At 48.1% G+C, this 12,343-nt stretch overlaps 2 protein-coding genes across 4 annotated transcripts in view; one reads left to right on the top strand and one right to left on the bottom strand.

Moving 5' to 3' along the window:
• The first annotated feature begins 4,465 nt into the window (after positions 1–4,465).
• COQ10A (coenzyme Q10A) lies at positions 4,466–9,365 on the top strand. 2 transcript variants are annotated; one of them, XM_014347143.5, is made up of 5 exons: positions 4,466–5,657; positions 6,199–6,345; positions 7,460–7,652; positions 7,861–7,962; positions 8,552–9,365. In XM_014347143.5, exons 1-5 carry the CDS (start codon positions 5,524–5,526, stop codon positions 8,717–8,719), a joined length of 744 nt encoding a protein of 247 aa, XP_014202629.3. In that variant the 5' UTR covers positions 4,466–5,523; the 3' UTR covers positions 8,720–9,365. The 2 variants fall into 2 exon arrangements, with proteins under 2 accessions (XP_014202629.3, XP_003824969.3); XM_003824921.4 differs by lacking the exon at positions 4,466–5,657 and adding an exon at positions 5,658–5,838.
• A 732-nt stretch (positions 9,366–10,097) lies between these two features.
• Positions 10,098–12,343, bottom strand: part of CS (citrate synthase) — a 32,116-nt gene continuing 29,870 nt past the window's right edge. For both annotated transcript variants that reach the window (XM_003824917.6, XM_008978602.4), the window contains 2 exons: positions 11,992–12,201; positions 10,098–11,659 (listed from right to left, as the gene is read on the bottom strand). In XM_003824917.6, the coding sequence (XP_003824965.1) occupies positions 11,489–11,659; positions 11,992–12,201 (381 nt within the window). In that variant the 3' untranslated portion in view covers positions 10,098–11,488. The remainder of the gene's footprint in view (positions 11,660–11,991; positions 12,202–12,343) is intronic.

Raw genomic sequence — 12,343 nt, 5'->3', positions numbered from 1 at the left:
TGTGAAACAACTACAGAATATAGGATACATGCTAGATTACATGGCATTATGTGTTCAGAGTAATGTTGAAGGAAGGGTTCAGTCAAGAGGGTCTTCCTGGAGGAGGTGTGTTTTGAGTCAGTACTTGAAGGAAGTTATTGATGTAGAATGGTGGAGACATGGGAAGAAATCGGTTGTTTCAAGTATAGGGACTAAACTAGGAAAGTTTAAATGGCAGTAATTAGTTAAACCAATTAGTAGGGGACAGTAAGCAAATTGGCTTGGTAGGCCTATTGGACCTTGGGGATTCTGTAGCAGTCAACTTGGTTAAGGCAGAGTGATAATGAGGTCACAGTTCAGTTATGTATCCCTGTTAATTTCTGTCTTTTAACCAACCAGATCCTTACTCCTCATTCAAAGCAGCTGTCTCACATGTATAAGCCCTTAGTCAGAGGCGGGTGGGGCTGGACAAGAGAGTGGAATTGGAAAGAGTAAATCTGTCCTTTAAGGTCATGTGCCCATCTGAAGGTGGCTCCAGATTACCATTTGTGAACTGGAAGGAGGCACTGTACTACAGTAGTGGAAAGGAGGACTGGGGGATGTGGACATTTTAACAGACTCTCTGTGGAGTGCAGAGGCGAAAAGAAGAGATGTTAGGAAAGAAAATAAGTGAGATCATCACCCAACTTGGGGTTTCACGGAAGAGGATAAACGGAAAGGTGGCAGCCGGGCACGGTGGCTCATGCCTGTAATCCCAGCACTTTGGGAGGCCAAGCAGGTGGATCACCTGAGGTTGGGAGTTCAAGACCAGCCTGATCAACATGGAGAAACCCCGTCTCTACTAAAAATACAAAATTAGCCGGGTGTGGTGGTGCATGCCTGTAATCCCAACTACTTGGGAGGCTGAGGTAGGAGAATCGCTTGAACCTAGGAGGCTGAGGTTGCAGTGAGCCGAGATCGCGCCATTGCACTCCAGCATAGGCAACAAGAGTGAAACTCTGTCTCAAAATTAAAAAAAAAAAGAAAAGTTGACAAAACACATTTATAGTCCAGGCATGGTGGCTCATGCCTGTAATCCCAGCACTTTGGAAGGCCAACGTGGACATATTGCTTGAGTTCAGGAGTTCGAGACCAACCTGGGCAAGATGATGAAACCCTGTCTCTACCAAAAATGTGGTAGTGTGCCCCTGTGGTCGCAGCTATTTGGGAGGCTGAGGTGGGAATATCACTTGAACCTGGAAGGCAGAGGTTGCAGTGAGCCGAGATTACACCAATGCACTCCAATCTGGGTGACAGAGTGAGACCCCCGTCTCAAAAATTAAATAAATAATAAAACATATTCATTTGGTCAATAATTATTTTGAATTGGTAGTACTAACTGCTATAGAGGTAGAACAGCTTATTAAAAATGGGTTTTGATGATCACCCAATGGCTCTTGCTAACTTGAAATCCAGAGAAGATGGGCTCAAACTTTTTTTTTGAGATGGAGTTTTGCTCTTGTTGCCCAGGCTGGAGTGCAATGGCACCATCTAGGCTCACCGCAACCTCTGCCTCTGGGGTTCAAGTGATTCTCCTACCTCAGCCTCCCGAGTAGCTGGGATTACAGGCATGCACCACCACGCCCGGCTAATTTTGTATTTTTAGTAGAGGTGAGGTCTCTCCTTGTTGGTCAGGCTGGTCTTGAACTCCCAACCTCAGGTGATCCACCTGCTTGGCCTCCCAAAGTGCTGGGATTACAGGTGCGAACCATCTTGCCCCGCCCTTTTTTTTTTTTTTTTTTTTTTTTTTTTTTTTTTTTTTGAGACAGAGTCTCCGTCTGTCCCCCAGGCTGGAGTGCAGTGGCACAATCTCCACTCACTGCAACCTCTGCTTCTCGGGCTCAAGTGATTCTCTGCCACAGCCTCCCGAGTAGCTGGGACTATAGGTGCGTACCACCACATCTGGCTTTTTGTTTTGTTTTGTTTTGTTTTGTTTTTGAAACAGAGTCTCGCTGTGTCGCCCAGGCTAGACTGCAGTGGCGTGATCTCGGCCTACTGCAACCTCCGCCTCCCGGGTTCAGGCCATTCTCCTGCCTCAACCTCAGCCTCCTGAGTAGCCAGGACTACAGGCGCCCGCCACCATGCCCAGCTAATTTTTTGTATTTTTAGTAGAGACAGGGTTTCACCATGTTAGCCAGGATGGTCTCCATCTCCTGACCTCGTGATCCACCCGCCTTGGCCTCCCAAAGTGCTGGGATTACAGGCAGTGAGCCACTGCACCCGGACATGTTTTGTATTTTTTGTAGAAATGGGTTTTTGCCACGTTGGCCAGGATGGTTTTGATCTCCTGACCTCATGATCCGCCCGCCTTGGCCTCCCAAAGTGCTGGGATTACAGGCGTGAGCCACCGTGCCCGGCCCAAGAGCTACCCTGTTTCTAGACCAGATGTCTCTTCCAGATTAGTTAGACAAGCATTGCAACACAGTCTTTTTTTGTTTTTGTTTTTCTGAGACAGGGTCTCACTCCCGTCACACAGGCTGGAGTGCAGTGGTGCAATCACGGCTCACTGCAGCCTCAACCTCCTGGGCCCAGGTGATCCAACTCAGACTCCCAAGTAGCTGGGATTACAGGCATGTGCCACCATGCCTGGCTAAATTTTTTTGTATTTTTTGTAGAGACAAGGTTTCACCGTATTGCCCAGGCTGGTCTCAAACTCCCGGGCTCGGGTGATCCACCAACCTTCACCTCCCAAAGTGCTGCGATTACAGGTATGAGCCACCATGCCTGGCTACAACACAGTCTTTATTTACTTTATCCCCTGCCCCTCTGCATAACCACCACACACAACACTTCTCAGGGAAAGATTTCCTGAAAGTGGAGAGCTTGACTGAAGATTTAGAAAGCAAGCAGAGGAAAGGCTTGTACTGTAATAGCATGAATTTCTTAAAACTCAACAGCAGGCACCACCATTCTCTTGCACCCACCTAGTTCTAGTCTCTCTTTTTTTTTCTTTTTTCTTTTTGGAGAGACAAGTTCTCACTATGTTGCCCAGGCTGGTCTTGAACTCCTGGCCTCAAGTGATCCTCCCACCTCAGCCTCCCAAAGTGCTGGGATTACAGGCATGAGCCACTGCACTTAGCCCAATCTCTTTCTAATTGTTGATTTCTTTCTTCCCTTCCTTTTTTTCTTTTGTTCGCCTGACTTTTTTTTTTTTTTTTTTTTTTGAGATGGAGTCTTGCACTGCTGCCCAGGCTGGAGTGCAGTGGTGCGATCTTGGCTCACTGCAAGCTCCGCTTCCCGGGTTCATGCCATTCTCCTGCCTCAGCCTCCTGAGTAGCTGGGACTACAGGCACCCACCACCACGCCCGGCTAATTTTTTGTATTTTTAGTAGAGATGCGGTTTCACCCTGTTAGCCAGGATGGTCTCGATCTCCTGACCTCGTGATCCACCCGCCTCGGCCTCCCAAAGTGCTGAGATTACAGGCATGAGCCACCGCGCCTGGCCCACCTGACTTTTATCAAGAGCATTTTTTCTCTTTCTTGCTTGCTTGCTTTCTTTTCTTTTCTTTCTTTCCTTTTTTTTTTTTTCTTTTTTTTTTGAGATGGAGTCTTGCTCTGTTGCTCAGGCTGGAGTGCAGTGGCACAATCTCAGCTCACTCCAACCTCCGCCTCCTGGGTTCAAGCGATTCTCCTGCCTCAGGCTCCCGAGTAGCTGGGATTAGAGGCGCCCGCCACCATACCTGGCTAATTTTTGTATTTTTAGTAGAGATAAGGTCTCACTATGTTGGCCAGGCTGGTCTTGAACTCCTTACCTCAAGTGATCTGCCCGCCTCAGCCTCCCAAAGTGCTGGGATTACAGACGTGAGCCACCATGCCTAGCCAAGAGCATTTTTTTTTTTCTCCTTGAATCATGAAAAGTAGTATAGTGGTATTTAATTGCGTGGGTTTCTGTCCATGAGGTCTCACTCTTCATCAAGTGCACACTTTTCAAACAAAGATGGTTCTCTGTCCTAAGAATATCTGGTTCTTCCTACCTCGACTTCTTTCTATAAATATTAAAGGTAAAAACTATGCAGTCTTAGCCCAGAGCTTGGAATGTTAATCTCCTTTCCCAAAAATGTAGAACACAGCACTAACCACTTGTGGAAGCTACAAAGATGAACAGTGCTTCTAACTATAAACAAGGCCGAATATGATAAAGGCTCTGTGATGGTTAATATTGAGTGTCAACTGGATTGGATTGAAGGAGGCAAAGTGTTGTTCCTGAGTGTCTGTGAGGGTGTTGCCAAAGGAGATTAACATTTAAGTCAGTGGACTGGAAGGAAGTGACCCAGTCTCAATGGTGGGCACCATCCAATCCGCTGCCAGCAACGCTAGAAAAAGTAGGCAGGGCTAGGCATGGTGGCTAACACCTGTAATCCCAGCACTTTGGGAAGCCGAGACGGGTGGATCACCTGAGGTCAGGAGTTCGAGACCAGCCTGTCCAACATGGCGAAACCCCATCTCTACTAAAAATACAAAAATTAGCTGGGCATGGTGGCGCATGCCTGTAATCCCAGGTACTGGGGAGGGGGGCGGGGCGGGGGTGGTGAGGCAGGAGGATCGCTTGAACCTGGGAGGCCGAGGTTGCAGTGAGCTGAGATCGTGCCACTGCACTCCAGTCTGGGCAACAGAGCGAGACTCCGTCTCAAATAAATAAATAAATAAATAAATAAATAAATAAATAAATAAAAGTAAAAGTAGGTGGAAGAAGCTGACTTGCTGAGTCTTCCGGCCTTCATCTTTCTCTCATGCTGGATGCTTCCTGCCCTCGAACATCAGACTCCAAGTTCTTCAGCTTTTGGACTCTTGGACTTACACCAGTGGTTTGCCAAGGGCTCTCGGGGCTTTGGCCACAAACTGAAGGCTGCACTGCCGGCTTCCCTACTTTTGAGGTTTTGGGACTTGGACTGATCCACCACTGGCCTCCTTGCTCCTCAACTTGCAGACGGCCTAATGTGAGACTTTACCTTGTGATCCTGTGAGGCAATTCTTAATAAACTCCCTTTCATATATACATTTATCCTATTCACTCTGTCCCTCTAGAGAACCTAAGGCTCTAAGAGCGACGTTCAGAGGATCTACAGATATCTGCGGTAGACACGCCCACGAAGTCGCCTCTGTGCCTACGTATCGGGTCCTGTGACCACAGGCGACCTCAGTCCCCGAACCATCTTTGCAGCTTCTCAAACGCACACCCCAGTGCCCTTTCTCGCCAGAGGTGTGAAACTACATCTCCCGATAGGCGGCGTTGTCCCCTTCCTTCCTTCCTTCCTCTCCCAGGCCCGAGCCATGGCAACAGCGTGACGTGGGGGTACCGAGATCTGCGGGAGCAGCGGTCCCGGCTTCAGTTCTAGCCTACCCGGCAGCCTGGACGGGAGCAAGGCGAGAGGTGCTGCCGCCTCCCGTCGCCCCTGCGCTCTGAGGTCCCGAACCAGCCCAGCCGCTGCCTCTTGCCGCTCCGCCTTTGGAGTGAGGAGGGCGTAGCCCGCGTCAGAACTTAGAGGGCCAGGCAGGGTCGCGCGCATGGCCTGGGCGGGCTCGCGGCGGGTCCCAGCTGGGACGCGCGCGGCAGCCGAGCGCTGCTGCCGGCTCTCGCTCAGCCCGGGCGCGCAACCGGCCCCGCCCCCAGGCCCTCTGCCACCGCCGCGACCAATGAGGTGAGAGGGAGGCGACCGCGGCTGAGGGCAGGGGGTCGCTGCGAACCCCGGGGTTCCGCGGTGGAGGGGTGCTATACTGGGATGCAGGCGCGGCGGGGACTGGCAGCAATCATGCCCTGGGAGCTCATGTAGAGCTTTGGATAATGCTTTTGCAAGTTGTACGAGAAGGGAAGTTCTCGGGGTGAGTGTCCAACCTCTTCTTGGCCCTCGCGGGCGCCCTGGGGTCCCCGGGGACAGTGATGCTTCCTTAAAGTCTTAGCTTTCAGCAGTAGTGTAGGCCCAGTCAAAGGCAACTGGCGCTTCCCACACACCCCTTTTTCTCATCCCCCCCACCCCGCCCCCAGCCCTGTCCTTAGCTGCCCTCGACCTTTTGCACTCGTGACTCCCTGGCCAGAGAGAGCCTAGCGGGCTGCAGCAGGTGCTGGGGGGAAAGCTTGTTTGGACGACCTTCGTCTGGGATGCACTCTTCTTCTCCTTCACCTACAAATGATAGAGGATTACGAAGAACTATACGGTTGGCTCCTCTTTCCTTTGGCCTTAGGTTTCTGACCTCCTGCAGCCTCCTCTTGCCTCGGGCTGCCCAGATCTTGGCGGCTGAGGCTGGCTTACCTTCGAGCCGTTCCTTCATGGGATTTGCTGCTCCCTTCACCAACAAGCGAAAGGCTTACTCGGAGCGTAGAATCATGGGGTAAGCATTCTCTGCCTTGCATCCTTGCACTTCCCCTTTCCCTCCAAATAACCCTGTCCAGGCAAGAATGTCAGGGTATCATCGGTGGGCAAGATTCATCCCTAGCCATCCCCCTCCCCAGCTACAATACTGATCCTCAGTCCTCCCCTGCCACCCTCCCGACCTTAATTTCTCCCTTCTTGGTTGCTGTGCATGTGCTTAAGTGAAATGAGACTAGGGTTGGACTATAAGACAACAGGGCGTGCTGGGTGCGGTGGCTCATGCCTGTAATCCCAGGACTTTGGGAGGCTGAGGCGGGCCGATCGTTTTAGGTCAGGAGTTCGAGACCAGCCTGGCCAACATGGTGAAACCCTGTCTCCACTAAAAAAAACCACACACACACAAGAATCAGCCTGGCACGGTGGCGGGCGCCTTTAATCCCAGCTACTTGGGAGGCTGAGGCAGGATAATCGCTGGAACCTGGGAGGCAGAGGTTGCAGTGAGCTGAGATTGCCCCACTGCACTCCAGCCTGGGCGACAGAACAAGACTGTCTCAAAAAACAAAACAAAAAACAGGGTGTATTTTTCTGGTGACCATTAAAAAAATTTTTTTATGGGTACATAGTATGTGTAAATTAGCAGCGTAACCTTTTTAGTATATTTTGAGCATAATAGCTAAATTATTGAGCACTTGCTACATGCTAGCAGCTTGACTTAGATGTTTTACATAGATATTTCTCATTTAATTCTCACAACAAACCTATAAATCAGGTGAGAAAATGGAGACACAGGTAATTTACCTAAGGCCACATTGTTAAAAAATTGTTAAGAGCTGGGATCTGATCCTTGTGTGATCACCAGTAAAACTGACAGCCTCTGTTCTCCCTAGATGGTCCCTCTTAAAATCAAAATAAACAATGAATGCAAAAGCATTCTGTAAACTGCAAAATATAAGGTAACAATATCATAAGGATTTACACGTTTGCTTTTGGGAAGTTATTCATCCAGGCTTATTTGGGATCTGTAGTTCCTGAAGGTGCATGGTTAGTGGGCAAAGGTATGAATTAGGGGCCTATAGCAAGGAGGAACCTGACCCAGCTGGCAGCTCCTTGGCCTGTGATTCTTCTTCTCCTAGGTACTCAATGCAGGAGATGTATGAGGTGGTGTCCAACATCCAGGAGTACCGTGAGTTTGTGCCCTGGTGTAAGAAGTCTCTGGTGGTATCCAGCCGTAAGGGTCATTTGAAAGCCCAGCTGGAGGTTGGCTTTCCACCTGTCATGGAACGTTACACCTCTGCAGTTTCCATGGTCAAACCTCACATGGTCAAGGTGAGGCCTGTATGGGAGGGATTGACAAGATTTTTTGTTTTTAGCAGTTTCATATGAAAGTGCTATTTTGGCCTTCCTTGTAAGTACTTTATGTCCATGTGTCAAGTATTTCCCTCGTATCAGAAAAGAAGGAAAATGGCTTTCAATTCCTTTATATTGTATCCTATACTTAGTAATGTTATTTAACTACCTGATTACCCTATTCTAGGCTGTTTGTACTGATGGCAAGCTCTTCAACCACTTAGAGACTATTTGGCGATTCAGCCCTGGTATTCCTGCCTATCCTCGAACCTGCACTGTGGACTTTTCGGTGAGTCAGGAGGTTGTGTAGCAGAGGACGAGGACTGGGTATGAGGAATGGCTGGGGTACTGTGACAGGGTTATTAATTTATTTGAGATGGAGTCTTGCTCCGTCACCCAGGCTGGAGTGCAATGGCACGATCTTGGCTCACTGCAACCTCCACCTTCCGGGTTCAAGCGATTTTCCTGCCTCAGCCTCCCAAGTAGCTGGGATTACAGGAGCCTGCTACCAAGCCCGACTGATTTTTTATTTTTAGTAGAGACGGGGTTTCACCATTTTGGCTAGGCTGCTCTCAAACTCCTGGCCTCAGGTGATCCGTCCGCCTTGGCCTCCCAAAGTGCTGGGATTACAGGCGTGAGCCACCGCACCGACCTGACAGGGTTATTCTTTAAGTATAGCTAGCATTTCCCAAGTCAGTTAGTCTGAGCTTGTGTCAGACTCGTACTCTGTGCTCAGTCCCAAGTTAGGGCTCCTACGGGGATCCAACGAACTGGATGGGGAGGGGGAGAAAAGGCACTGAGGAACAGTTTCCTTGCATTTGGCCAGGGACTATCCAACATGGTCTGGAAGTTTCTGACTGTCTCTTACCCATTCCCAGATTTCCTTTGAATTTCGTTCTCTGCTGCACTCCCAGCTGGCCACCATGTTTTTTGATGAGGTTGTCAAACAGAATGTTGCTGCCTTTGAGCGTCGGGCAGCCACCAAGTTTGGTCCAGAAACAGCCATCCCCCGTGAACTGATGTTCCATGAGGTGCACCAGACTTGAGGCAAGGGATTGCTCCCTGACCTCCCTTCTACCCCACTTCCCTACGCAATTCTCTTATTTATTTGGTTTGGCTCCTGTTCCAATTTGAAAGGAGTCTGTGTTCATAATACTGTTTCTCCTCTCAATTTCCCAGAAATTGGGTTCTATGCTGGCTGGAAATGTTGGGGGAAAGAGAAGGCAAAGGATGTGGAAATGAGATGTGCTTAGGAAAGGGTCAGGCCCATCGTAGGAGCACCATATGCCTGCAGCCTTTTCACTACGAATTAGAATAAGGACTATATGGTTGTCTCTGGACCTTATCAAGACACCTTAGTGTCTGACCAGGGGACGATAGTAACTTTTCTAAGGATTGAATAAATTGAGCTTTTCTTCTGGCACAGAGGTACTGAGTGGTAAGTAACTTTTACCCTGCCTGAGATTCCTCAGAAAAGGCAACCTGCCTCCAGCCTGAAATACATAAAGCCTCATTTTAAGACTATAAGTCCATGCTGCCTGGCTACTAGAGAGCAAGGGGCTTTCTTACCACCAGTGCTGAGGAGAAAAGTACTGAACGGAAACGGAGTTGTCTTTGTCCTCTTGAGTTGTACCTTATTCTTCCACTTGGCCTGAGTTTTTATAAAATTTCAATAAATTGTGACAGTGTGAATTTGGCTTTATTATATTGTTTCTTGGGGCAATAATGTAGATATAGTAGAGTAGAACAAAGTTATGGCTTCTTTTCCTGGGGGAGTGAAGGTATAAGAAGGCCTCTTGGACACAGTGTCCCTGCTAACTATAGTAGCACATTCTACAAGCCAGGACCTAGTACCCACCCCCTTGTCTATTTATAGACTTTTTCAGAAGGTCAGTTGCAGCAGGGATCTCAGGACAGAATCATCTGGTCTTGGACCTCCCATATATGTGATGCCCTCAGGACCACCTCTTGTTATTTTTGGGACCTCCTTCAGGGAAGCTGTAAAGAGCAGGCACTCCAAGAAGTACCAGAGCCCTCTAGTGGCTCTGGTCCTGAGGTAGCAGTACTAGCCCATTCGTCCTTGGTAGTTTGTTCCTTTCTCTCAGTGGGCTAGACCAGTTCTTGGATTAGTCACATAAGCAATTGAGAATCTCAGCTATAGCCCTTGAGTATGTTACCTTACAACAAAATTAGCAAGGTTAGAGGCTAAACATCAAGGACTTCCTAACCTTGAGGAAGGACAGAAATCTCCTCTGGAAATTTCTCAGGGAGGCTTTCCTCTGGTTAAGGTAAAAGAAAGCCAAACCTGCCTAAAGATAAATGGATACAGATTACTTATAACCCACTAAGTTCAGGATCTTGCTAGCCAGATTCTTTACCTCATAATAAAGGTTCTTCCAGGCCTTATTTAATAATAGGCTCAAGCATTGTTAATAAAAACATTTATTTTGCATTTTATACAGAACAACCTGAAGTCTGCATCATGACTTGACAGTTACCCAGGGGTTTACAGTGTGTCCAACTCAACAGTGTGGTTCTGGGACTGGGTATCCACACAAACACAGGCAGGAGTTTGGAGGAAAGATGGGGGCACAGCAGGAGTGTATCTTAATCCTTTCTCAAAGAAAAAGAAGTAGAGCATTCTGAGTTGCTGAAAACCTGTGCAAATGGGGCTTCTGAAACATTGTACTGTGAGCTCTCAGGGAAAGGGAGGAAAAAGATGTTGATAAATAAGGAGGCAATTTCTTGAGGCAGGGGACGAGGAGGGAGGCTTACTATTTTTAATGCCCTCAGCCCCAGTACCTGATAATCAGAGGAGACCATGTCCAATCTTGAATCAATTCCCTGTTCAAAAAGAGGTGCTAATACCCCAGGGACAAGACTCTGAAAATATCATGCTGGTCATTCCGGAGTCCCTGTTCTATGCCCCACAGCATATTAAAAGATGGGGGTTGGTGGGGGGTGGGGAGGTCAGAAGGTAGTGGCTTGTATTCTGTGGAAGTAAAAAACTTAGTTCACATTAAGCACTGATAAAACCCAATGACTGGGCCCACAGATCTGTTGAGAGGTCTCTAGTAGGGACCAAGAGGGGGAGGTCCAGAACATCCTCAGCCTGAGGTGCAACAGGTGTAGAAAGTCTGGGAGGAGGTGAGTATTAAAGTAATGGGAAACAGAACACTCCCAGACCTTAATTTTAATTGGATAGTTTAAAAAAAAAAATCAAACATTGGGTGCCAGTCACAACAAATGCCATGCCTTTATGGTCACTTGGTAGTATAAAAAAATTGCCAAAGCATGTCCAGCTAACCAACAGGTCTTGCTAGGAGGTGTTTGTGTGCATGGGAGAGGGCCAAGGGGCTTGGTACAGCTGACTATCCAACATGATTCCTATGGAAACAGAAGGGGCAGAGTCCTGGTTTGCTGGCTTATTGAGGGCTTGGCAGAGAAGCTAAAGCTCCAAAGTGACTGCAGATTCTCTGCAACCGGCTTTGACCCATGGAAACAGGAGCCAGATTCTCACTCTAGAGATAGTGAGGGGGCCAAACCTACTCATACCACATGCATTAGTCCTGGTCATCCTCCAGGACCATGCCTATGATGGGCAACTCATACCAGGCAGGGGAAGGGAGCTGATTAGGGAAGAAGGGACCATTTTTCATCTTTTAAAGTCTTAATTTATATTTTAACCTCAAACATATTATCAGTGCCTCAGATATAATTTAATCTTAAGTCTTTAAAGGCCCCCTGAAACAAAGGTATACTTTTTATTTAGGCTTCCTCACTTTCTGGTAGTCACTTTCACCCAGTCTCCAGTTTTACCCTGACTTAGAGTCCACAAACTTCATCAGACCCTCTGTGCTCATGGACTTGGGCCTTTCTAGAGGGAAGCCTAAGGCTCGGCTCCAGATGAGCTGTGCCAGTACACCCAATGCTCGTGACACCCCAAACAGGACCGTGTAGTAATTCATCTCCGTCATGCCATAATACTGTAAGGTAGAAGAGAAAAATATTTCATTTAAGGCAGAGGCAGTGGCATGTACAAGTCCTGGGTGATAGAAACCTTAAAAGCTAAATTTTCCATTTTTCTCCAAGGACTTAGCCCAGTCAACCTTAAATAGAAATGACACTGAGAAAAGTATAGCAATTGGGATTCTGAAAACAGAGCAACCCCAACCCCCAACCCTCTCATAGTCAACTTTATCAAAATGCTCTGTGAGGGAAGTCCTTGCTCTGACTAGGAGTTAATTGACTTTGTGCATGGCAGATAACAATAGGGTTTGGTACAAATTAGAGGGAAAAGAGGGAAAGGAGGACTTACCTGGAGCAGCACCCCACTGTGAGCATCTACATTGGGCCAAGGATTCTTGGCTTTACCCTGCTCTAAGAGGACATTAGGCACAATCTTGTACAGCTGAGCAACCAACTTAAACATGGGGTCATTAGGCAGGTGTTTCAGAGCAAACTCTCGCTGACAGGTATATCGCGGATCAGTCTTCCTTAGTACTGCATGGCCATAGCCTGGAACAACCTGTAAAGAGTGAGGAAAAAAGATAGTATTCTCAGTAGAAATTCTTTTATTTTTTGAGACAGGATCTCACTCTGTCACCCAGGCTGGAGTGCAGTGGCATGATCACATCTCATGGCAGCCTCGACCTCCCAGGCTCAGGCAA

This window comes from Pan paniscus, chromosome 10 (assembly GCF_029289425.2).
Source record: "Pan paniscus chromosome 10, NHGRI_mPanPan1-v2.0_pri, whole genome shotgun sequence".
Taxonomy (NCBI): domain Eukaryota; kingdom Metazoa; phylum Chordata; class Mammalia; order Primates; family Hominidae; genus Pan; species Pan paniscus.
The sequence above is the reverse complement of the archived record's forward strand: the minus strand, read 5'-3'. Positions and strand labels throughout refer to the sequence as shown.

Bases quoted from the DNA above. Each gene is read 5' to 3' on its own strand.
- COQ10A (XM_014347143.5), top strand. From the start codon at position 5,524: ATGGCCTGGGCGGGCTCGCGGCGGGTCCCAGCTGGGACGCGCGCGGCA. The intron at 5,658-6,198 runs GTGAGAGGGAGG...CTTTGGCCTTAG, and splicing joins CCACCGCCGCGACCAATGAG to GTTTCTGACCTCCTGCAGCC. The intron at 7,653-7,860 runs GTGAGGCCTGTA...ACCCTATTCTAG, and splicing joins TCAAACCTCACATGGTCAAG to GCTGTTTGTACTGATGGCAA.